This window comes from Diceros bicornis, chromosome 5 (genome assembly GCF_020826845.1).
Source record: "Diceros bicornis minor isolate mBicDic1 chromosome 5, mDicBic1.mat.cur, whole genome shotgun sequence".
Taxonomy (NCBI): domain Eukaryota; kingdom Metazoa; phylum Chordata; class Mammalia; order Perissodactyla; family Rhinocerotidae; genus Diceros; species Diceros bicornis.
This window is the reverse complement of record NC_080744.1, coordinates 51,007,344-51,034,023: the sequence shown is the minus strand read 5'-3', so window position 1 is coordinate 51,034,023 and position 26,680 is coordinate 51,007,344. Positions and strand designations below refer to the sequence as shown.

At 38.2% G+C, this 26,680-nt stretch overlaps 1 protein-coding gene across 3 annotated transcripts in view; it reads left to right on the top strand.

Annotated features, from left to right (window-relative positions):
• The window catches only part of DNAAF4 (dynein axonemal assembly factor 4), an 80,801-nt gene that overhangs the window by 26,871 nt on the left and 27,250 nt on the right, over positions 1–26,680 (top strand). For all 3 annotated transcript variants that reach the window (XM_058541634.1, XM_058541633.1, XM_058541635.1), the window contains exon 4: positions 24,388–24,619. In XM_058541634.1, coding sequence (XP_058397617.1) covers positions 24,388–24,619 — 232 coding nt within the window. The remainder of the gene's footprint in view (positions 1–24,387; positions 24,620–26,680) is intronic.

Genomic DNA, 26,680 nt, shown 5'->3' with positions numbered 1-26,680 from the left:
TCTACGTCTCTGTTATCAGTTTATCCTATCTTTTATATGTCCTGCTTTCTGTTATTTTTCTTGTCTCTGAAACAATGTTTCTATAACATTTAGTATTTAATAAAAGTTAATTATCTTCAGCATTTTCTCTCTTTTTAAAGACATAGTTCTTAATTATTTTACTGATCTTTCTTCCTTATGCTATTTTACATAAATTCAGAATTTGATTTCCAGAATCATAGATCCTGATACTGAAACCAGCTGACACAAGAATCATTTCCATTTTTCAATAAATTAGGTATAGATAGAACACACCTCACATTAATTCCTTTCTTTATGTACTTTTTATTGCTTTTGAAACAGCTTCATAAAAAGCTTTTTGTTTGTTTTACTCCTCCATGCATTTTTAAAAATTGTGGTAAAATAAACAGAACACAAAATTTACCATCATAATCATTTTTAAGTGGCATTAAATACATTAACATTGTTGTGCAACCATTACTATCACCCATTTCCAGAACTTTTTCATCTTCCCAAACTGAAACTCTGTATCCACTAAGCAATAACTCCCTATTCTGTATCCATTAAACAATAACTCCCCATTCCAGCAGCCAACATTCTGCTTTCTGTGGCTCTAAATTTTACTACTCTATGTACCTCATATAAGTGGAATCATACAGTATTTGTCTTTTTGTGATTGTGCTTATTTCACTTAACATAATAATGTCCTCAAGGTTCATCCATATTTTAGCATGTGTCAGAATTTTCTTCCTTTTTAAGGCTGAAAAATATACCATTGTATATATGTATACCACATTTTGTTTATTCATTCATGTTAATGGACTTGGGTTGCTTCCACCTTTTGGCTATTGTGAATAATGCTGCTATGAACATGGGTGTACAAATATGTCTTCCAGACCTTGCTTTCAATTCTTTTGGGTATGTATGTACCCAGAAGTGGAATTGCTGAATCATATGGTAATGATAATTCTATTTTTAATTTTTTGAGGAACTGCCGTATTTTTCTCCATAGCAGCTGCACATTTCACCTTCCCACTAAGAGTGTACAAGGGTTCCAGTTTCTCTACATCCTTGCCAACACTTGTTATTTTCTCTTTTTTTGATAGTAGTCATGGTAATGGGTATGAGATGGTAACTCATTGTGGTTTTGATTTGCTCCTCAATTTCATTTTAATTTGAAATGTATCTTTGACACCCACCCCTTCCCCTTCCCTTTAAAAAAATTCTTTGAGGGGCTAGCCCGGTGGTGCAAGCGGTTAAGTGCGTACACTCCGCTGTGGGGGCCCGGGGTTCGCTGGTTCGAATCCCGGTTGCGAACCGATGCACCACGTGTCAAGCCATGCTGTGGCAGCGTCCCATATAAAGTGGAGGAAGATGGGCACGGAGCCTAGCCCAGGTCCAGTCTTCCTCAGCAAAAAAAGAGGAGGATTGGCAGATGTTAGCACAGGGCTGATCTTCCTCACACACAAAAAAAATTCTTTGTGATATTGGTAAGTACAACTTTTATTTTTGCTTGATCTTTTTGTCTCTTCTCTCATCATTTGGCCTATGCTTACTCTTTTTCTTAAATAACAGCTTTATTGAGATATAGTTCATATACCATAAAATTAACTCTTTTATACTGTACAATTCTGTGGTTTTTAGTTTATTCACAGGTTAACCATCATGACCGTAATTCCAAAATATTTTCATCACCTCAGAAAGGAACCCCATACCCATTAACAGTCACTCTCCACTGTTTCCTCCCCTGAGGTCCCTGGAAATCCCTAATCTACTTTCTGTCTCTATGAATTTGCCTATTCTGGACATTTCACATACAGTATATAGCCTTTGGTGTCCGCTTTCACTTAGCATAATGTTTTTAGGGTTTATCCATGTTGTAATATGTGTGAGACCTTCATTCCTTTTTATGGCTGAACAATATTCCATCGTATGGATATATGACAATTTGTTGATCCATTCATTAGTTGATGGAAATTTAGGTTCTTTTCACATTTTGTTTATTGTGAATAGTGCTACTATGAACATTCACTTACACGTATTTGTTTGAATACCTGTTTTCAATTCTTTTGTGTGTAAACCTAGGAGTAAAATTGCTAGGTCATTTATAATTCCATGTTTACCTTTTAGAGGGACCACCAAACAATTTTCCGTAGTGTCTGCACCATTTTACATTGCCTCCAGCAATATACAATAGTTACAATTTCTTTAGATCCTTGCCAACGCTTATTTTCCATTTTGTTGATTATAGCTATCCTCATGGGTGCGAAGTGGTATCTCAATGTGGTGTTGATTTGCATTTTCCTAACACAAGTGATGTTGAGCATCTTTTCATGTCGTCTTGGCCATTTGTGTGTCTTATTTGGAGAAATGTTTATTCAAGTCTTTGCCTATTTTTAAATTGGATTATTTGTCTTTTTGTTGTGGAGTTGTAACAGTTTATATATTCCGGATACTAGACCCTTATCAGATAAATGATTTGCAAATATTTTCTCCTATTTTGAAATTGTTTTTTCACTTTGATAATATTCTTTGACACACAAAAATTTCAAATTTTCATGAAGTCCAATTTGTCTATTTTTTTCTTTTGTTGCTCATGCTTTTGGTGTCACTCATATCTAAAAATCTGTTGCCAAATCCAAGGTCTTGGAGATTTGCCCTATGTGTTATTCGAAGTTTTATGGCTTTACCTCTTAGATTTAGGTTGTTGATCCATTTTTAGTTAATTTTTGTATATGATGTGAGGTGTGGGTTCGTCCTCATTCTTGGCATGTGGATATTCAGTTGTCCCGGCACTGTTTGTTGAAGCGACTATTCTTTCCTCATTGAATGGTCTTGGCAACCTTGTGAAAAATCAGTTAGCTCATAGATGCTTGGGTTTATTTCTAGGCTCTCAATTTTATTCCATTAGTCTCTATGTTTATCCTTCTGCCAGTACCACACTTTCTTATTCATTCATTCATTCATTCATTCGGTGAGGAAGATCAGCCCTGAGGTAACATCCATGCCAATCCTCCTCTTTTGGCTGAGGAAGACTGGCTCTGAGCTAACATCCGTGCCGATCTTCCTCCACTTTATGTGGGACACTGACACAGCATGGCCTGACAAGCTGTGTGTCAGTGCGCGCCCGGGATCCGGGCCCGGGTCGCCAGCAGCGGAGCGCAAGCACTCAACCGCTGCGCCACAGGGCTGGCCACCCACTACCACACTTTCTTGATTATTTGTAGCTTTGTAGTGAGTTTTGAAATCAGGAAGTCTGAGCCCTCCGACTTTGTTCTTTTTCAACATTATTTTGACTATTCTGGATCCCTTACATTTCCATTTGAATTTGAACATTGGCTTTTCCATTTCAGTTAACATTGTAGCATATCTATGTGTTTTCTGACAGTTTGAAAAAGGTTATTTTATAAAATCTTATTTTTATAATTAAAAAAATCAATAGAAAAGGAATGGGTGGTAAGATCACTAATAATTTTTTTCTTTTATTTTTTGTATTTTCTATGTTTTCCCAGTAATAAACATATATTTTTTCTAATAAGAAAACATTTATTTTTGAAAAAAGGGACAGTACTTACCTTCCTCTGGTTATTTTTCAGACTTCTAATTTCTTCTTGCTCTACCAAGAATTTGCTAATTTTCATTTAGGGTAATTATTGAAATATGAGGGTTGAATGTTGCTGTTTTGTCACTTATTTTCTGGTTCTTTTGCATTTCCTTTGTTTCTTGTCCCATTTGTTTTGGACTGCCAATTCAGTTTGGTTGTTCTGTCTTATGATTCTTCTAGTTTTCTCTTTGTTTATCATATGTGGTTTTAATTTGATTATTTGTTTAGTGGTTACCTTGAGGTTTGGGCGAAAAATCTTCTGTATGAGATAGTCCATTATCTGATAGCCTCCTATTTCCTTATACTAAGTCAATTCAGTCACTTTCCTCTTCCCCTTCTAAGTTGCTCTTGTTATACCTTATTCTATCTTGTGTTGTGGCTGTGTGTTTACAGTGATGAGGTTAAATTTATTTTTGGTGAATTTCTTCCTTTGATCTTTGAGTTTAGTATTTAAGTGGTTGCTAACCTATTCCGGTAAAGATCTACTATTTCTCTGATTTTGTCTACCTACTTTTCTCCTTACTCCAAGCTTTGTGTTCCCTTTCTCTTCTTGTTTTCAGGCCTGAGGGCCTTCTTGAGTATTTCTTGTAGTGGCGGTCTCGTGGCCATGAACTCCCTTAGCTTTTGTTTATCTGGGAGAGTTACTATTTCTCCATCATATTTGAAGGATATTTTTGCTGGATAGAGTATTCTTGGCTGAAAGTTTTTGTCTTTTAGTATTTTGAATATATCATTCCAGTCTCTTCTAGCCTGAAAAGTTTCTGTTGAGAAATCCGCTGAGAGCCTGATGGGAGTTCCTTTGTACGTTATTTTTTGTTTTTGTCTAGCTGCCCTTAATATGGTTTCTTTGTCGTTGACCCTGGCTAGCCTTACCACTAGGTGTCGTGGTGAAGGCCTTTGTCTGTTAATATATATAGGAGTCCTGTTGGCTTCGCTTACTGGTATTTCCTGCTCCTTCCCCAGATTTGGGAAATTTTCAGCTATTATTTCCTTGAATAGGCTCTCTGTTCCTCTTTCCCTCTCCTCTCCCTCAGGAATACCTATAATTCTTATGTTACATTTTCTAATAGAGTCCGATATTTCTCGGAGTCTTTCTTCATTTCTTTTTAGTCTTAGTTCTCTCTCTTCTTCCATCTGGAGTATATCTGTATTCCTATCCTCTAAAGTACTAATTCTTTCCTCCATATTGTCAGCTCTGTTCTTTAAAGATTCCAGATTCTCCTTTATCTCCTCCATTGTGTTCTTCATCTCCATCAGCCCTGATAGGTTTTTCTTTATGATTTCAATCTCTTTTGTGAAGAAACTCCTAATCTCATTTAATTGTTTGTCTGTGTTGTCTCGTATTTCGTTGAGTGTTTTTATGATAGCTATTTTGAAATCTCTGTCATTTAGTTTATGGATTTCTGTGTCTTCGGGGTTGATTTCTGGGTGCTTGTCATTTTGTTTCTGGTCTGGTGATTTCATATATTTTTGCATTGTGGTTCCTGTGTTGGTTTTGATTTTCCTCATCCTGGAAGTCTCTGGTTGCACTTTCCACCTGCCGCCACTGTCTGGTGGTAAAGGGCTGTGTAGTCTAAGCCCCCTGCGCTCTGCCCCAGTTTTTCTGCTGCGATCCGCAGTTTTGTTTTGTTTTGTTTTGTTTCTTTTCCCCACTGCGATCCACGGGTCCAGTCCAGTTTATTCAGGTCTGCCTCGGACCGCTAGATCTGGTCGAGCTGCAGACTCCAGGTTGTGGGGAGGGGGGAGCTCTCTCTTTTGCCCTCTGGGTCCCTGACGTGGGAGGCTTCTCGTTTGCCCCTCTTTATCCGCTCTCTGGGTTGCTCAGATGTTGACGGTAGCCCTGTGGCTCCTCTGAGCCCTCTGTGCGGGAGTTTCCCACTGGCTGAGAGCGCCCGAAGAGCTACAGTTTCCCGCCGAGGGCCGCCCCTCCCCCCTCTCTGGGAGCCGCGTGGACCGGATCGCTGATCTGATGGGGAGGGAGCGGAGTTCTCCTTACCTCTCCCCACTTCCTCCGGGAGCCCAGCACGTTCCGCTCTCAGATGTGTGGCAGTGTGGATCCCTCCGCTCCAGCTTTTCACTGTCTGGGATTCCGTTGTTGGTTTGTGGCTGTTACTTTTGTTGTATTTTGTGGGGGAAGAATTCACGGGAAAGCTCACTCCGCCATGATGCTGACGTCACTCCTCAAGAATTTGCTAATTTTCTATGTAAATCTACCAAATTTCAAAGCATATAAGAAATTAACTTTACCCTTTTAACATGGTTCATCAGAAAAGGCAGTATCTTTGATGCTGTCTTTCTTATAAAGGCATACCTTGGGGATATCACGGGTTTGGTTCCAGACTACGGCAATAAAGTGAACATTGCAATAAAGCAAGTCACATGAATCTTTTGGTTTCCCAGTGCATATAAAAGTTATGTTTACATTATACTATAGTCTAAGTGTACAATAGCATTATGTCTAAAAAAACAATGTACATATTTTAATTAAAAAATACTTTATTGCTAAAAAATGCTAACCATCATCTGAGCCTTCAGCGAGTCCTAATCTTTTTGCTGGTGGAGGGTCTTGTAAAAAAAAAAATGCAGTATCTGCGAAGTGTGATAAAGTGAAATGTGATAAAACAAGGTATGCCTGCACTTACATTTTGTTGTCTACCGACCAACTTCATTTTTGTGTGAGTATATCCCAGATTGACAACATATGTGTAGAAATAAACTTTCAACAATCATACATATGCCCACTTTTTGTTTACTTCAAGTTTTTTCATCTTTTCCAGAGGTGTGGTTAAAATCCTTTTTTATATCCTACGTCCTCTTGTCTTACAGGGCTCCAGAGGTAGGGTCTATGGAGGATTTCTCAGAGCTCTTACAACTTGAGCACAGGACAGTCTTCTCTTTCACCTTTCCCCGGGTCCTTGAATCTAGACCCTAATGAGTTTCTTGGGAAGTTACTGAAGGTTTGTAAGAAAATAATTTTAGGGTAATACTGTTTTTTTTTAAAACACTCTGTATATGGAAGTAGGTGGCCCACTCTTTGTGGAGTTGAGTTTGAGTACCAGTTGAGTAAGTGGCAAAAAATAAGATTACAGAAAAGAGGTGGATGGTATAGGGTCACACATTCATAATATAGATTGGGGTGTTTATTAGCCTTGGAAAGAACAGAGTGTAGGAGAAGAAATACTTCTGTTTCAGAGGGAACTTGAAAGGACTTAAATCATTGATGGTTCCTGTTTTCTCGACAGCAAGGTCTTCTGAGATGGAAGTAGCAGAGTGCAATTAGGCATCTCCAAAAAGGAAATTGTTTACAGAAGTGTGTTATCAGAGATGAATAAGATTATTACTGAGCAGCAAAGATAATGTGAAGAGTAGGGTACAAAGTATGATATTAGCTCAGTTCTGTTAGTCCAAATCTGGTTTAAAAAAACAATATTTTTTCTTCTGTTCCTCCGTTCTGTCAGTTTTGTTCCTTGAATTTGAAGGCTAGTCGAATAGTAGCTTTTTAACATAGCATAACGTTAAATATGTCAGTACTGTCTCTCTCTGTGTATTAAACGTGGGTACTGGCTTAAGAAAGATTTCTTCATCAGTCAGCTGAAGCTGAATCTTTAAAAGGTACCAAGCAGGGCTGGCCCCGTGGCTTAGTGGTTAAGTGCTCGCGCTCTGCTGCTGGCGGCCCGGGTTCGGATCCTGGGCGCGCACCGACGCGCGGCTTCTCCGGCCATGCTGAGGCCGCGTCCAACATGCGGCAACTAGAAGGCTGTGCAACTATGGCATACAACTATCTACTGGGGCTTTGGGGGAAAAAAATAAATAAATAAAAATTAAAAAAAAAATTTAAAAGATACCAAGCAAATCATGACAGGGTTGTGAAATCATATATTATTAAAAAAAGAATCTTCTACTGTGTAATAAGTTTTGTTCAAGGAGAGTGGAGTATAAGCCCTGACAGTTGGCTTTTGTTTTTGTAGTGTGAGTGCTTGACTTAAATGGATGTCTCTGCAATCAAAGCTTAAAGGAGGCATCCCCTTCAAGGAAGGCTATCTGGAATAAACACATTTCCAGCCACAGGAATAGATAAAGAGCCAAGACTTGCACCTCCACCCCCCACCATGAGGCTCCTTTGTTTTAGAAATCCTGGTTGATTTAGATAACTGGCCATTTGGGCCACTTTTTTTTTTCTTTCTTTTTCTCTCTTCTCGAGCTTTAAATTTCCACTCTTAGGTTTTAAATTCACCAATAAAGAGTAAGGCCCACAGAACCCTAGACCCCACCCTCTGACCCCAATAAAAGCAGAACTCCAGGCCAGTGCACTCGCTTGCTCTCTCTCTCTCTCTCTCTTTCTACCTGTGACCTCACTGTGTGGCCCTAGCTGTGCCTTGTATGCTCCACTGCCTGTAAGTAATATACTCTCTTTTTTCTTCGGAGTTTCCTAATGTTTATTGCTGAAGGGCTTCTTGCAATCATAAGAACCAAAAGGGTGGATCTAGTAGTAGCATTGGTTTGGAAAGGATAGATGTCTGTGGGAAGCTCGTCCGGGCCCAGGTGAGTGCCCCCAGGCATTTCTAGCTGAGAGCGTTACTATCCATAGGCTGAGACGGGCATAAAACAGAGAGAGCTAACTAGTGTGATAAGAGTTTGCTCTCATTCTTGTCTACACATGTAGTTTCCAAGTCACTTACAAATTCTTATGCTTTATATAGTAAGTCCAGATATCAATTTAATTAAGTAAACTGAAAGGCAGAATAGCCTATGTCCAAATTTGCTGGGAAGTTGAATAAGTTCCTCTCAATTATTCATGAATGTGATTTTTTTTTTTTAATTTGTGGGTTGATTAGCCATTGGCTCTCCTTATAGCTCTCATTGCTGTCTTTGGGTTACTTTTCACCTGTTTGAAAATCTGCCAAAGGGAAAAGAAAAGTATCTTAGTCTGCTTGGGCTGCCATAACAAAAAACTACAGAGTACATGGCTTAAACAACAGAAGTTTATTTTCTCACAGTTCTAGAGGCTGGCAAGTCCAAGATCTAGGTGCGGGCCAGTTCAGTTTCCAGTGAGGACTTTCTTCCTGGCTTGCAGATGGCTGCCTTCTTGCTGTGTCCTTGCATGGTGGACAGAGAGAGAGAGGGCAAGCTCTCTGGTGTCAGTTCTTATAAGAACACCAATTCTTTTGTATCAGGGCCCCACCCTTATGACCTCATTTAAGCTTAATTACTTCCTTGTAGGCCTTATCTCCAAATATTGTCACATTGAGGGTTAAGGCTTCAGCAGATGAATTTTGGGGATATGATTCATTTCACAGCAAGAAAAGAAGGGAATTTAAATGAAAATCAGGTTTTGTTTTGTTTTGTTTTGTTTTCCATGGCAGTTAATCAAGCTGGATTTAAAATCCTGGACTTTCCAGCTCATTCCATTTATACCACATCAAGATGCCTCCTTCAAAGACTAGAAAAATAATTGTATAGTGAAGTACCGTGGGTAATGCTACTCTCTCTTTACCTCTTTGTTCTCTAATTAAGGCTTGATCACTGGCCTTCAAGAAAATAATGTCTTTTATTCAATTGTGCCTAATAAATTTCTGTTTAAATAAATATTTCAGCTACATCGTGGGTTATACAGGCTTTCCTGAACTAGTCTGAAAATCTATTCACCATTTAAATTTCTTTTCCCTATGATAAGTCCACCAAATTCCTTAGGAAACTGACTTATAAATATACATTTAGAATAATATTCAATTACGTATTAAGGATTTCCAATGTTAATGTGTAAATATTGCCAGATTGTTACATAAAGTATTAAAACTTCTCCGTTACATTTATATCTATTCATTTTTGTTATACTTTTTTTTTAATAAATTTTTTTTCACCAATTTTTCCCATATCCCCACCCAGTACCTCTGGCAACCACAATCTGTTCTCTGTATCTATAAGCTTAAGGTTTTTTAATTAAAAAACATTTTTTTTAATTCCACATATAAGAAAGATCATATAATATTTGTCTTTCTCTGTCTATTTCACTTACCATAGTGCTCTCAAGGTCCATCCATTTTGCAAATGGCAAGATTTCATTCTTTTTTATAGCTGAATAATATTCCATTTTATATGTATACCACAATTCCTTTATCCATTCATCCATTGATGGACACTTAGGTTGTTTCCATGTCCTGGATATTGTAAATAATGCTGCAGTGAACATGTGGGGACATATATCTTTTCAAATTACTGTTTTCGTTTTCTTTAGATAACTACCCAGAAGTGGAATTGCTGAATCATATGATAGTTCTATTTTAATTTTTTGAGGAACCTCCATGCTATTTTCCATAGTGGCTGCATCAGTATACATTCCCACCAACAGCGCACAAAGTTCCCTTTTCTCCACATCCTTGCCAACATTTGTTATTTGTAGTCTTTTTGATAGTAGCCATTCTAACAAGTGTGAGGTGATATCTCATTGTGGTTTTGCTTTGTATTTCCTTGATGGTTAGTTATGTTGAGCACCTTTTCATGTATGTGTTGGCCATTTGTATGACTTCTTTGGAAAAATGTCTATTCAGATCTGCCCATTTTTTAATCAGATTTTTTTTTTGATATTGAGTTTTATGAGTTCTTTATGTATTTTGAATATTAGCCCCTTATCAGATATATGATTTGCAAATATTTTTTTCCATTAAATAGGTTGCCTTTTCATTTTGTAGGTGGTTTCTTTTGCTGTGCAAAAACTTTTTAGTTTGATATAGTCGCACTTATTTTTCCTTTTGTTGCTTTTGCTTTTGGTGTCAGACTCAAAAAATCAACAGCAAGACCTATGTCAAGGAGCTTACTTCCTATGTTTTGTTCTAGGAGTTTTATGGTTTCAGGTCTTACGTTCAACTCTTGAATCTATTTTGAGTTAATTTTTGTGCATGGTGTAGAATAGTGGTCCAGTTTCATTCTTTTGAATGTGGCTATCCAATATTTCCAATACCATTTATTGAAGACTGTCCTTTCCCCATTGTATATGCTTGGCTTCTTTGTCATAAGTTAATTGACCATATATGCATGGGTTTAATTCTGGGCTCTCTATTCTGTTCCATTGATCTATGTGTCTGTTTTTATGCCAGTTCCATAGTGTTTTAATTACTATAGCTTTGTAATATAGTTTGAAATTAGGGAGCATGATGCCTCCAGCTTTGTTCTTCTTTCTCAAGATTGCTTTGGCTATTCAGGGTCTTTTATGGTTCCATACAAATTTTAGGATTTTTTTGTCCTATTTCTGTGAAAAATGCCATTGGAATTTTGATAGAAATTGCATTGAATCCGAATATTGCTTTGGGTAGTATGGACATTTTAACAGTATTAATTCTTCTAATCCATGAGCACAAAATATCTTTTCATTTATTTGTGTCTTCTTCAGTTTCTTTTATTAATGTCTTATGGGTTCAAATATAGATCTTTCACTTCCTTGGTTAAATTTATTCCTAGGTATTTTATTCTTTTTGATGCAATTGTAAATGAGATTGTTTTCTTAACTTCTCTTTCTGATAATTCATTATTAGTGTATAAAAATGCAACAGAATTTTGTGTGTTGATTTCCTATCCTGCAACTTTACTGAATTCATTGATTAGTTCTAACAGTTTTTTTATGGAGTCTTTAGGGTTTTCTATATATAATATCATGTCATCTGCAAATAGTGACAGTTTTACTTCTTCCTTTCCAATTTGGGTGCCTTTTATTTATTTTTCTTGCCTAATTGCTCTGGCTAGGCTCCAATACTATTTTGGATAAAAGTGGCAAGACTGAGCATCCTTGTTTTGTTCCTGATCTTAGAGGAAAAGCTTTCAGCTTTTCACTGTTGAGTATGATAGCTGTGGGCTTGTCCTATATAGCCTTTATTATGTTGAGTTACATTCCCCCTATATCCATTTTATTGAGTGTTTTTATCATGAAAGGATTTTGAATTTTTTCAAATGCTTTTGCTGCACCTACTGAGATGATCATATGATTTTTATCCTTCATTTTGTTAATGTGGTTTATCACACTGACTGATTTGCAGATGTTGAACCATCTTTGCACCCCTGGAATAAATCCCACTTGATCATGGTGTATGATCCTTTTAATGTTGAATTTGGTTTGCTAATATTTTTTTAAGGATTTTTACCTCTATGTTCATCAGGGATATTGGCCTGTAATTTTCTTTTTTTTTTTTTTTTTTGTGAGGAGATCAGCCCTGAGCTAACATCCGCCAATCCTCCTCTTTTTTTTTTTTTTTTTTTGCTGAGGAAGACGGCCCTGGGCTAACATCGGTGCCCATCTTCCTCCACTTTATATGGGACGCCGCCACAGCATGGCTTACCAAGCAGTGCGTCGGTGCGCGCCCGGGATCCGAACCAGCGAACCCCGGGCCGCCGCAGCGGAGCGCGCGCACTTAACCGCTCGCGCCACCGGGCCGGCCCCTAATTTTCTTTTTTTGTAGCATTTTTTGTCTGGTTTTGTATCAGGGTAATGCTGGTCTCGTAAGATGAATTTGGAAGAGTTCTCTCCTCATCTACTTGTGGGAAGAGTTTGAGAAGGATTGATATTAATTCTTCTTTGAATGTTTAACAGAATTCACCAGTGAAGCTGTCTGGTCCGTACTTTTGTTTTTTCGGATTCAGTCTTGGTAGGTTGTATGTTTCTAGGAAGTTATCCATTTCTTCTAAGTTTTCCAGCTTCTTAGCGTACGGTTATTCATAGTAATCTCTTATGATCCTTTGTATTTCTGTGATAGCGGTTGTAACATCTCCTCTTTCATTTCTGATTTTATTTATTAAGGACGTGTATTTGAGAGATGAGCCCACAAAACATCTGGCTTTGAAAATCACCGGAACTCATGTCCTGAGACCCACAAGACTTTAGTCATCTGTGAAGCTGCTCTTAAAGGGCTTATGCACTCAGACTCACTCGCCCCAAGGGCCCAGCTTATAGGCAGCCAATTGTGCCCAGACTTAAAGTAAACAAGGCTCACCTGCTTATATTCAAGAGTTGGCCTGAGGGGCAGGCATCTAATGTAACACACTATCTAGAAATCTGCTGGAACACCCTCTGGGTATGGAGACTGCCATCTGGCAAGTGCCATCTTCACAGTCTCCCTTTGCCATGCTCCAGAGCACCAGTGTCTCCTGGATAGGAGCTTTTGCACACATCTGGTGCCCTGATTTCTGTGGCTGCTGCCTAGGGGATGCCTCTTGATCACCTGGCTTTGGAGGCCAGGGGGGGCTTGTGTTCCTGGTCCCATGAGACTGTAGTAATCAGCACCACCCAGAAAGGAGCTTATACCCCTGTCTGATGCCCTGATTTTTCCAACTGCTACCAGGGGACACCTCTACATCGCCTGGTTCTGGTGGCCAGTGGGACTTATGCTCATGAGTCCCACAGGACTATAACAAATGGAGAAATAGTTTTTAAGCAGCTACCACCCCCAGAACACAACAAGAAGCAATAGGCCAGGAGCTTGGTCTTTCTGTGAAGATGTATTAAGCTGATCATCATGACTGTGGACTGAGGGTCAGGCTTCTGATTAGGTACACATCTTGAGACTGGCTGTAATCCTTTCCAGAGACCTTGGAGGGCAGGTGCTGTCTTTGCATTCACCCTCTGCGGTGCTCCAGAGCGCCAGTGTCTCCTGGAGGGGAGCTTTACATGTGTCTGGTACCTTGTTTTTTGTATCTGGATCCCTGGTTTTTGTGTTTGCCACCCAGAGTGCTCCCCTTGATTGCTTGGCCCTGGTGGCCAGGGAGACTTTCATTCCTGGGTCCCACAGGACTGTGGCAATTGGAGAGACAGTTCTTGGCTGGCTACCATCCCCAGGGCACTGCATAGACAGTGGACTGGGGCACACTTCCCAGTCTTTATGTGAGGGAGGCCTCTTTTCTTGTCCTAGAGCTTCAACCTGGGGGGCAGACTTCAGGTTTGGCACAAAATTAGTGGCCTGTGGAGCTGTTCTCAAGGAACATAGCCTGTGGACACCATCTTGGCACTCCCCCTCTGCCCTGCTCCAGCTTGCCTGTATCACCCAGAAAAGAGCTTATATACTTGGCTGGAGCCCCAGTTTCTGTGACTGCCACTCAGAGGATGCCTCCAGATCTCCTGTCTTTGGTGGCCAGTGGGCCTTACACTTGTGGTCCCACAGGACTGTATATATTTGCATACTTTAGAAGTGATGCCTGAAGTTCTGGTTTCCAGGCAGCCTGAATCAAGGTGCTGAGATCCTCCCCTTTGGGACACTGACAGGTCTTGGCACATCCTCAACTACTGGAAGCTATTAAAAAATATAATAGGCTGCTTGGACAAGCACAGAAGTTTGAGAGACAACCAGGAGCTGAGGCAGAGTTGAATGACAAGGTTCATCTCTTACACAAGACCACTCCTTGAAGACTAGGAGAGGTGGTTGTTTCATCTACTGTATAGAAACTAACACAGAGAGTGAAGTAAAATGAAGAAACAAAAGAATATGTTCCAAATGAAAGAAGAAAATAAAAAAAGCTTAATGAAACCAAGGTAAGTAATTTACCTGATAAAGAGTTAAAAGTAATGGTAATAAAGATGCTTATCGAACTGAGTAGAAAAATGAATGAACACAATGAGAACATCAACAAAGAGATGGAAAATATAAGAAAGTACCAAATGTAAGTCACAGAGCTGAAGAATACAATAACTGAACTAAAAAATACACTAGAAGGATTCAACAGCAGGCTGGATGAAGCAGAAGAAAGAATCATTCAACTCAAAGAAAAGGCAGTGGAACTCAACCAATCAGAGCAGCAAAAGGAAAAAAAAAATGAAAAAAAGTAAAGAAAGCTTAAGGGACTTATGGGACAACATCCAACAGATGTATCATTTGCATCATAGGGCTCCCAGAAGGAGAAGAGAGAGAGAAAGTGGCATAAATCTTATTTGAAGAAATGATGCCTGAAAACTTCCCTAACTTGGAGAAGGAAGCAGACATCCAGATCCAGGAAGCCCAGAGAGTTCCAAATAAGAGGAACCCAAAGAGACCCACACCAAGACACATTATAATTAAAATGTCAAAAGTTAAAAACATGGAGAGACTGTTAAAAGCAGCAAGAGAAAAACAATGTGTTATGTACAAAAGAATCTCCATAAGACTAGTAGCAGATTTTTCAGCAGAAACTTTGCAGGCCAGAGGGAGGTGTGATATATTCAAAGTGCTGAAAGAAAAAAAACTTCCAACTGGGAATACTCTAGCTGGCAAACTTATCACTCAGAAATGAAGGAGAGATAAAGAATTTTCCAGATAAGCAAAAGCTAAAGATCACCACTAAACTGGCCTTACAAGAACTGTTAAAGGGACTTCTTAAAGCTGAAAAGAAAGGGCACTAGTTAGTAACAAGAACACATATGAAAGAATAAATCTCACTGGAAAGGTAAATATATAGTAAAGATGTAGTAGATTATTCGCTTAAAAAGCTAGTATGAAGGTTAAGAGACAAAAGTAGGGGCCAGCCCCATGGTGCAAGCGGTTAAGTGTGCACGCTCCGCTGCAGCGGCCTGGGGTTCACCGGTTCGGATCCTAGGTGCGCACCGATGCACTGCTTGGCAAGCAGCACAGCAGTGCTGTGGTGGCTTGTGGAGGAAGATGGGCACGGATGTTAGCCCAGGGCCAGTCTTCCTCAGCAAAAAAACAGGAGGATTGGCAGATGTTAGCACAGGGCTGATCTCCTCACACACACACAAAAAAAGACAAAAAAGTAGTAAAACTAACTATGATTACGATAATTAGTTAAGGGATACACAAGATAAAAAGATGTAAAATGTGACATCAAAAACATAAAATGTAGGGGGGGTAGTAATAACGTTGCGCTTTACAATGGGATCAAACTTTAGTTGTCAACTTAAAATAGACTGTTATAGATAGAAATTATTATATGTAATCCTTATAGTAACCACAAAGCAAAAACCTATAGTAAATAGATAAAAAATAAAAAGAAAGGAATATAAGCATACCACTAAAGAAAGTCATCAAACCACAAAGGAAGAGAGCAAAAGAAAAAAGGAGCAGAGAGGAATTACAAAAACATCTAGAAAACAATTAACAAAATGGCAAAATAAGCACATACCTATCAATAATTACTTTAAATGAAATAGACTAAATTCTCCAATCAAAAGACATAAAGTGCTGAATGGATAAAAAAATAAGACCCATCTATATGCTGCCTGTAAGAGACTCACTTTAGATGTAAGGATGTACACAGACTGAAAAGTAAAGATAGAAAGAAAAAGATATTCCATGCAAATGGAAATCATTAGGAAATTGGAGTAGCTATACTTATATCAGACAAAGTAGACTTGAAGTCAAAGACTGGAATAAGAGTCAAAGAAGGACGTTACATAATGATAAAGGGGTCAATCTAACAAGAAGATATAACATTTGTAAATATTTATGCACCCAGCATAAGAGTGCCTGAATATATAAAGCAAATATTAACAGACTTAAAGGGAGAAATGGAAAGCAATACAGTGATTGTAGGGGACTTTTAATATACCACTTACATCAATGGATAGATCTTCCAGGCAGAAAATCAATAAGGAAACATCGACCTTAAACAACACATTAGACCAGATGGACTTAGATATTTACAGAACATTTCATCCAAAAGCAACAGAATACACTTTCTTCTCAAGTGCGCATGGAGCATTTTCCAAAATCAGTTTTGTTAAATTTTCACTTTGGCTATAACAGATACCTATATCATTCTAAACACTAGATTCTTATTTCTTATACACAAACCACTAAATAAATTTCAGAAGTTAATAGCTTTCCAAGAGAAATTTTAAAACACTATGTTAAACTTTAGACTGAATTAATACTTTAATTTTCTTAGTTTAAGAGAACTCATTGTTAGAATGATATATATAGCTCCATGTGGAAGATAAAACTTTAAGATACTCTTACCTGGCATTTTTGCATGTTGTCTACTTTTTCCATTAAAGCCCTTAACATATTAACAGTTATTTAAAATTCCATGCCTGATAATTCTTACATTTGTGTGTATCTGAGTCTGGCTCTGATAATTGCTTTGTCTCTTTACAGTGTGTTTTTTCTTGCCTTTTGGCATGCCTTGCAATTTTTTGTTGACAGCTAGGCACGTTGTATCAGATAATAGAAACTGAGGTTATCAAGCCTTTAGCGTGTAGATTTATTTTAATCTAGCTGGGATTTGGGCCATGTTTAATTTAGTTGTAGCTACGGGTACCAGAGACTTCAAATTCCTCTAGTGTCCCTTTTTTTTTTTAACTCCTTTTTTGATTTGGGGCTTCTCTATCTACTTGTCCTTAGAGGCAGTCTTTGTCATACAACTCTTTCTTCTGTAATCCACTGTCATTATCCTGGAAGCCTGTTGGTGTGGTAGTAAATTGTAAGGGAGAGGAAGCATTCTGTAATCGTTCAGTTATATCTCAGTGTTTTTATAGGTCTGTATCTCGGGGCTGTGATCTTCACAAGTGTTCTTCTAGTGATACAGCTTTTCTCCCGTGCCTCCTACTCCCTTCCCTGGCTGCAGTGTTCCTGGTCTCTTTTCTTTTCTTTTTTTTAAACATTTTTTTTTTTAATTTATTTTTTTGTGAGGAAGATCAGCCCTGAGCTAACATCCATGCTAATCCTCCTCTTTTTGCTGAGGAAGACCGGCTCTGAGCTAACATCTATTGCCAATCCTCCTCCTTTTTTTCCCCAAAGCCCCAGTAGATAGCTGTATGTCGTAGCTGCACATCCTTCTAGTTGCTGTATGTGGGACGCGGCCTCAGCATGGCCAGAGAAGCGGTGCGTTGGTGCGCGCCCGGGATCCGAACCCGGGCCCCAGTAGCTGAGCGCACGCACTCAACCGCTAAGCCACGGGTCCGGCCCCCGGTCTATTTTCTTAAAGCCCTGACTATTTACTATGTTTTTTTCTCCCCTTAGATGGAAGAGAAAGGCTGGAGAGGACTGGAGTAGGAGGAATTCCCTTTCCCCAGCTGACATAAAGGACTTGAGCTCTGGCAAGGTCCCTTCCCCTGGAGAGTAGATCTTTGTTATGGAGAATGCTCTAGGCATTTCTGTATTTCACGATGATTATTCTTCCCCTCCCTCTTCCAGAGACACAGGGTTATCTTATTCAGATCTTCTTCATGATAACCTGGTGGGGTTTCTGGAGGTAAAGCCCACAAAAATATGGGGGACTCCCCAAGACTGTGGTCCCCAGGAGTTTTTTGATCTCATGCTAGTCCACACTCAACCTCCAGCATTTTGTCAAAATTACCATTTATGGGGTTGGCCTAGTGGTTATATATATATATATATATATATATATATATATATAAAGTAAAATTATATTATAATTTTACTTTAAAAAATACTGCTTTTTAAAAAGATCTTAAGTTTTTAAGGAAATTAAGAGAAGAAAAGCAATAAAAGTATGTATTGTCTTTTAAATTTATTTTTTTAATTGTGGTAAAACACACATAGCATAAAATTTACAATTTTAACCATTTCTAAGTGTACGGTTTAGTGGCCTTAAGTACATTCTCGTTGTTGTGCAATCATCACCATCATCTATCTCTAGAACTTTTTTATTCTTGTTTTGTGAGGAAGATCAGCCCTGTGCTAACATCTGCCAATCCTCCTCTTTCTTTTTTTGCTGAGCAAGACTGGCCCTAGGCTAAGATCCATGCCCATCTTCCTCCACTTTATATGGGACGCTGCCACAGCATGGCTTGTCAAGCGGTGCGTCGGTGTGCTCCCAGGATCCGAACTGGCGAACCCTGGGCCGCCGCAGTGGAGTGCGCGCACTTAACCGCTTGTGCCACCGGGCTGGCCCCTACCTCTAGAACTTTTTTCATCTTCCCAAACTGACTCTGTACCCATTAAACAATAATTCCCCATTCCCCCTTTCCCTTAGCCCCTGGCAACCACCATTTTATTTTCTGTTTCTATCAGTTTGACTTCTCTAGGTGTCTAGAGAAGTGGAATCATACCATATTTGTCCTTTTGTGCCTAGCTTATTTCACTCAGTATAATGTCTTCAAGATTCATCCATGTTTTAGTACGTGTTAGAATTTTCTTCCTTTTTAAGGCTGAATAATCTGTTGTTATGTATATACCACATTTTGTTTATCCATTTGTATCGTCTTTTATACTTACCTACACATTTCCCATTTCCCATACTCTTTATTCCCCCTTATAGATCTGACTTAATGTCTGGTGCCAATTCCTTCCAGCCTGAAGAACTTCCTTTAGTATATCTTGTAGGGCAGGTCTGCTAGCAACAGATTCTCTCAGTTTTCATTTATCTTGGAGTGTGTTTATTTCATCTTCATTTATGAAAAATGGTTTTAAGGGCAGGCCCCATGGCATAGCGGTTAAGTGCACGCACTCCGCTTTGGTGGCCCTGGGTTCACAGGGTCGGATCCCGGGCTCACAATGACGCACCACTTGGCAAGCCATGCTGTGGCGGTGTCCCATGTAAAGTGGAGGAAGATGGGCATAGATGTTAGCCCAGGGCCAATCTTCCTTGGCAAAAAGAGGAGGATTGGCGTCGGTTGTTAGCTTAGGGCTGATCTTCCTCACACACACAAAAAGGAAAAATGGTTTTGCTGGATATAGAATTGGTGGCTTATAGTTTTTTTCTGTCAGTGCTTTGAACATGTCATTGCACTGCCTTCTGTCCTCCATTGTTTCTAATGAGGAATCAGCTTTTAAGTGTATTGTTGTTCCGCTGTACGTGATGAGTGCTTTTTTTCTTGCTGCTTTCAAGATTTTCCTCTTTGTGTTTAGCTTTTGTATTAACTTAGCAGTTTGACTAAGTTGTATCTAGGTGTATCTCTTTGTGTTTATTTTATTTTATTTTTTTAATTTTATTTATTTATTTTTTTCCCCCAAGGCCCCAGTAGATAGTTGTACGTCATAGATGCACATCCTTCTAGTTGCTGTACGTGGGATGTGGCCTCAGCATGGCCAGAGAAGCAGTGCGTTGGTGCATGCCCGGGATCCGAACCCGGGTCGCCAGCAGCAGAGCGTATGTACTTAACTGCTAAGCCACAGGGCCGGCCCCTCTGTGTTTATTTTACTTTGGGTTGAACTTCTTTGAGTATAGATTGTTTTCATCAAATTTGAGAAGATTTTACCGGTTATTTTTTGAAATATTTTTGGTTGAAAACTAGACATTTTAGTTAATAGATTATAGCAATTCTGGATTCTGTTTTATTTGTTTGTTTGTTTATTGAGGGTTGTTTATTTTCTAGTAACTTGCCTGGACTTTAATTGTCTAGTCTAGTCTCTCTTGTGGTATATAGCAGCTGACAGCTCTGCTGTTTTTAAATCTTATTGTTTAGACTGGCTTCCTTAAAGATCTTCCCTGTATCTGCATAACATAATTGTTAGCTATTGATTTGGGGAGAGGAGGTAAATACCTTGAGCCTGAAAGGCTTCCACCCTTTGCTGATTGGTCTGTGTGTGGGTTTGAGAACACATTCAAAGTTGGAGCTAGTTGTCAAGCCTCCCTTGGCTTCATTTTGTGCCATGCTTCCTCAGGTCTCCCCCAGAAATGCATGGCTTTCTGTTTAGCCAGGGTTGTATGGTGAGCTTATCACAGACTTTCTATGGCTTTGTCATTTATATGATCTTTCTGTTAATTTTCTGACTAGTTGGGCACTTACCCTAACCAGGACCTCAACCTCAGACCTCAACTGCAGATTTTCTCTCTTCATTCCCAACCAAGTTTACCACTTTTATCCACTGAAGCCACAAGTTTTTGCTGCCCTACCCTGAAATGAATCCACTTTTTTTTGCCAGCAAAGCTGCTGGGTTCTTTTTGCTAGCTTCATGTTGGTAAAAATGCCAGTGTTGTCATTCTAGCTGGAAGTGGGTGGTTGGGAGTAACCTCAGGCAGAAGGGCAGAGCCTCCCACTGTTCTGTAACTTGAGCAGTTTTTCTGGAATAAACAGTTCTCAATTTGCAGGCTGCCTTTGGTTAATTTCCACTGCCCTGAAACAGTTATTTTTGATAAATTTGTCTAGTTTTATATTTGGTATTTGTGGATGACAATTGCCAACCTCTTCATGCCTCCATAAAACCTGCACATTTTCTTTTGTAGATGAATTTTACGTTTACTTATCAAGCTCCCTAAGAAGTTCTCTTGGTATTTTGATTAGATTTACATTGACTTTATAAATTAATTTGCAGAATATTGACATATTTACAATATTGAGATTTTCTTCTAGAAAGATGACATTTATCTCCATTTATTCAGACTTACTTTATATCTCAGCAAAATTATTTAGCGTACGTATAGGACTTGCTCATATTTTGTAAAACTTACTCTTAGCATTTAAAAAATTTTTATGGCAATTACTAATGAAATGATATTTTCCATTGTATTTCCTAATCATTTATTGCCAGTTCATAGGAAAGTTTTTTTATGAGTTTATATAAGTTGATCTTATATGTGACTGCCTTGCTGAACTTACTTTTTCATTCTTTTTTTTTTTAAGTGCAAACGCCAATTCTTTTTTTTTTTTTTTTTGTGAGGAAGATCAGCCCTGGGCTAACATCCGTGCTAATCCTCCTCTTTTTTTGGTGAGGAAGACTGGCTCTGAGCTAACATCTATTGCCAATCCTCGTCCTTTTTCTTTTCTTTCTTTTTTTCTTCCCCCAAAGCCCAAGTAGATAGTTGTATGTCATAGTTGCACATCCTTCTAGTTGCTGTATGTGGGATGCGACCCCAGCATGGCTGGAGAAGCAGTGTGTCGGTGCGCACCTGGGATCTGAACCCTGGGCCGCCAGTATCGGAGCGTGCACTTAACCGCTAAGCCATAGGGCCGGCCCCCTACTTTTTCATTCTAATAGTTTGTCAGTTTATTATTTTGGTTCTTTTGGGTAGTCTACCATATTATTTGCAAATAATAACAGTTTTATCTCCTTATAATCTATGTTTATTTTTATTTTTAACATTTAAAATTTCTTTATTTTTAAAATTCAATTTTATAGGTTATGCCCTCTAGGAAAATAGTAAAACAGTAGGCATACTCGCCTTAGTGACTTTGCTAGAAATATTTCTGATGCTTCACCTTGAAGTATGATATTGAATAGGTCCTTTTATCAAGCTAAAATTTTTCTTTTATTCCTAGTACCAACTGGTATTTTGGCGCGTACTGAGATTATATTGTTTTTCTCTTTTGGTTTCCTAATATCATAAATAAGAAACACTCTATTTGATCAAGATGTATTATAATTTTAATATTTTCCTTGCTTTAGTTTGCTAATTAATTTTATTTATGATTTTTGCATGTAATTCGTAAGTGAGATTGGCTTATAAAGAACAATAACTTTTGATAAACTAGACATTCATTCCAGATTAAAGGAAATATAGATTTCCTCTTCCTCAGGAATTTGGTTCAGGAGCTGCTCTGTATTCTCTTATTACTTACATTGCGTGTGTGTTAAACTAATATCCCCTACCACATGGCATCCGTTTTTGAGCAGTACAGAGCAGTTAAAATCCAGTTCCTTCATGTGTGATGAATATTTTTGTAACCTCTGAGTTATTCTGTTGCTACACAGCACCTCCTTTAAGTAGTATGTTCCCCATGTTACTTTTTTTGTTTGTTTTTAATAAAAGCCTTTCAAAGATTGTTTAACATTTGTCTGTCTCTATTTCTCTTTGCTATATGTAGTCTCTTTTCAGTATTACCGTCTTCATGTTTTTCTCTTCGTTGTAGTTCCTTCTGTCATCTGCTCTGTGAAGCCTTTCTTAGTCCTTCCTCTTCCTCATTACTCTGAAGTGTTAGACTATTTTTGTGTCTCTAATATAGCTTATTATAAATTAAAATATATATATATATATATATATATAGTTCTCTTAACTACATCTTGGCTATAATATCAGAACTTTCCTGTTACTTTTGGTTATAAGAACAGTCTCATTTTTGGTAATTAAGACTTAGTCTTATGCATTTTTAAAACTTGTCAAAATTCACTCCACTTGCAGGGATTATGAGGGGTGAGGGTGTTCTGACCCTTCATGTACTTTTCCCTTCTTCCATGTGTTGGGGCAGAGAGGAAGGAGAGGAAAAAAGGAAAACATATTATTAAACTGGGTGACGTTGTCATCTTCTCCTTTTAGGTTGTGGCTGCCTCTGCTAACGCTGAGTGTTCATCATGCCCTGTTGTCAGGCATTTAAATGGTGGTTCATTGCCATGTGCAGATTCTTCCTGTGCCAACATGTTGGCGGCTCACTGGCAGCTCTCTGAACTTAGAACACATAGTAATTAGCGTCTTTTGTGCCTAGTTTAGGCCTTAGGTGCAATTCTGGGACTACGGAAACCTGCTGCTCAATAATCTGTGAAATTTATTTTAAAGTCAGTGTTTCACAGTTCAAAAGGAAGATAAACAGTCTTCCAGAAGAGGGTATTAAGTCATGCAGATGTTATAGAGCATGTCTGCAGTGCACAGTTTTCATACCTATAATGTTAATTCTATATCCTAAAATAATTTAGCCTCTAGGAAACTTTGTCCCAGCTTGTCCTTCTAGAGCTGTGCCAGATGTACTATTTAAATGTAAATTAATTTAAATTTACATTACTGAAACAAATAAAAATAAAAATTCAGTTCCTCAGTCACACTAGCCACATTTTAAGTGCTTAATTAGTCACATGTGGCTAGTGGCTACCGTATTGGATACCACAGGACTTGACCATCATCAAAAAAAGTTCATTTAGACACTCCTTCTCTAGAGGATAGAGATGAGAAATTTTTGTTACCATAGGAAAGTCAGATACGTAGAGTCAATCTTATATACCTAGTTACTCTGTTGCACAGGGTTTTTTTTCTTGCCCATATGAGGGAAGTTTGTGAAAGGGAGAAAAGTTGGCACACTCCTGAGCAATATACTGCTTTCAAATTCATCTGACATTTAGCTTTTCATGTGGAAATTTCAAATAACTGTTATTGCAGACATAGTTGGCAGCAGGATTCAAAGGTCAAATGTTTCCACCCACCAGAGACAAACTCCCTAGTTCATTCTTCCTGTTTCCTGTCTTACTGTTCCCTCATTCCTCAGGTGAAGGTTGGCACAACTTCAGTCCTAGGGCAAGGTAAGACTGGCATAAGTAGAACGAAATGTTTGTATATATGTGTTTTTGTGTGTGTGTATAGATTTTGGGAGAAGTGACTTAGAATAATAAATTCTTCTTCTTATTATTTTTTTTACCAAGCTCTTAGATATCTAATTGAATGCCTGCCCACATTTTAAGTATGAGTAAACTGAGGCTAGAGAAAGTGATTGCCCAAGATTGTATCAATAGTTAATGGTAGGGCCGGCCTGGTTAAGCGTGTGAGCTCCACTGGAGCGGCCCGGGGTTCGCTGGTTCGGATCCTGGGCACGCACCGACGCACTGCTTGGCAAGCCATGCTGTGGTGGCATCCCATATAAAGTGGAGCAAGATGGGCACGCATGTTAGCCCAGGGCCAGTCTTCCTCAGCAAAAAAAGAGGAGGATTGGCAGATGTTAGCTCAGGGCCGATCTTCCTCACACACACACAAAAAAAGTTAATGGTAAATCTGGAACTAAAACCTGTGTTCCATGACACCCAAATCGTTGGACATTCTGCTAAATCATTTACCATTCCCATTTTAATTCTTTTATTCACTAGTAACTATTGCTGCAGATACAGTGACAAGAGTTTAGAGGCAAAAGTAATTAATTATTATAATGAATTTCTTATTTTAAAAATGTTGCTTTATACATGTTTTAAAAGATTTGGTAATTGTAATTTTTACAGATTGAAGAAGAAGAGAGGAAAAAAATAGAAGATATGAAAGAAAATGAACGGATAAAAGCAACTAAAGAATTGGAAGCCTGGAAAGAACATCAGAGAAAAGCTGAAGAACAAAAAAGAATTCAGAGAGAAGAGAAATTACATCAGCAAGAAAAACAAATTGAAGAAGAGAGAAAAAAATTAAAACATAAAAGTCTTACTAGAAATTCAGCTCCTAGAAATCTTGCTACAAAAGGTACAATGATTGCTTTAATATTTTCTGGCAAAGTGAGTCCTGTTGGTGAAGTACATATGCCATTATTTGTGTGTGTGTGTGAAGTGTGTATCTGTTTACAATATTAGGTCATTATTTTGGTATATCGAGAATAAGTACTACAATACAAAGACTAAGGTGAAAGACTTATTTCTTCTTCTAGGAAGTAGTGAAGTTTTCATAATAAAATGAACAAGGATTCAGTGTTGTTTTGCTTGTGTGCTTCCTTTTGAAATTTATGTAGGTGTCATTAAATATGTGTTTAACTCAGGTCCAAAAAGACTTGGAGTGGACTGGCTGTGCCAGGAGCATTCATTTATTTCTTTAGAGATAAACAACTAGGAATTTCATTAAAAGACTTTCTCCTCATATCACTCAGGAAAATGACTACTACTAAGCAAACTTAGTCTTAAGCAAAGAAAGGCTCTTCTGGACTTTGATCCTGATGTGTTCTAAAATGGTAAAAGAATATATTTCTTTATTGAAAGCTGAGTTTGGTTTTATCTGATTTTAGAATATTAAACTTTGTTTTGGGTATATTTAGTATAGTTAGTAAATGGAACATTTTGTAGTAAAATCACTTATGTAATAATAATAATTAACAGTTATTGGGCGATCAGTACATGCCAGGTGATTTTATTGGTTCTATCACTCAATCCTTCAAACAACAGTTTGGGATAAGTGCTGCTAGTCTTATTTTAGAGGAAATACATGTTCAGAAATGATAAACAACTACCCAGTAAGTAAATCTGTGGGATTTGAACCCAGATCTGTCTGCATCTGAAACCTGTGTTCTTTCCACTAGGCTATGTGTCTTTACTTCTTTAATAATGAGGTCTGGCATGTTGAAAAGTCATTTAGAGTGAATATTAATAAGCAGTAATCATTATTTATATATTTTATTGTGGTTTAATATTGACATGCGGGGCCAGCCTGTTTGGCGTAGTGGTTAAGTGCACGTGCTCCGCTTTGGCGGCCCTGGGTTCGCAGAGTCGGATCCCGGGCTCGCACTGACTCACCACTTCGCAAGCCATGCTCTGGCGGTGTCCCATATAAAGTAGAGGAAGATGGGCATGGATGTTAGCCCAGGGCCAATCTTCCTCAGCAAAAAAAAGAGGAGGATTGGTGGATGTTAGCTCAGGGCTGATCTTCCTCACACACACACACAATAATAATAATAATAAAATAAAATCCTTAAAAAAAAAATCTAGTACCCTTTAAAAAAAAATTGACATGCAAGTTAACTACCATACTACCTCCTCCTTTAATGACATTTCAGTAAAATATTTATACCAGCTAGGGTATGTGAAAATATTTCCTTCCAGATTTCAAATACTACAAAACAAATTGGATGTTTTCAAATACTATTGGAACCCAAACACACTTTTGTAGATAAGAAGTATCCTGAAGATGTTAAAACAAAAATAATTCATCCATGGATATAAGGGAAATTAAACCTGGTGGTGGGAAAAAATGTGTAAATTAGGTTTTTTGGATTTTTACTTCAGAAGTCCTTTTTTTCTTATTTCATTAGTGTCATTACAGATGCCTTATAAGTTTGGTTCCTTTCTTTCATTTCATCTATCCATTTAGTGTTTACTCAGCGTCTGCTCTGTACTAGGAGTTATGGAATATACAAATATGACTTAAGATGTGGCCAGGGCCTTCAAGAAACTTAAAGTGTTGTAGATGCAAATATCTTCAGTTAGCTGAGATTTGTAAATAACTGCTTTAAAAAATTCACAATTGTTTTGTGGGTCAATAAAGTTAGACCTCTTGAAGAGGAAAACTTGGCTGCTCCTACAAAATCATTTATTCTAATACTACTATTTTAATGTCACTATTAACTGAAAATGCTCATTTGATAACCTTTTTAACAATAGAAAGAATGTTGTATTATTTGCCCCAGAAACATTCTTTAGACAAGCCACTTTTATATACAGAATACAAATGGTGTGGCAGGATGTGCAGATTGCGTACTCATTATATATTCTCCTCTTCTTTTTTACTGGCAGAATCATGAATTCAGGGTTGGGGGACAGA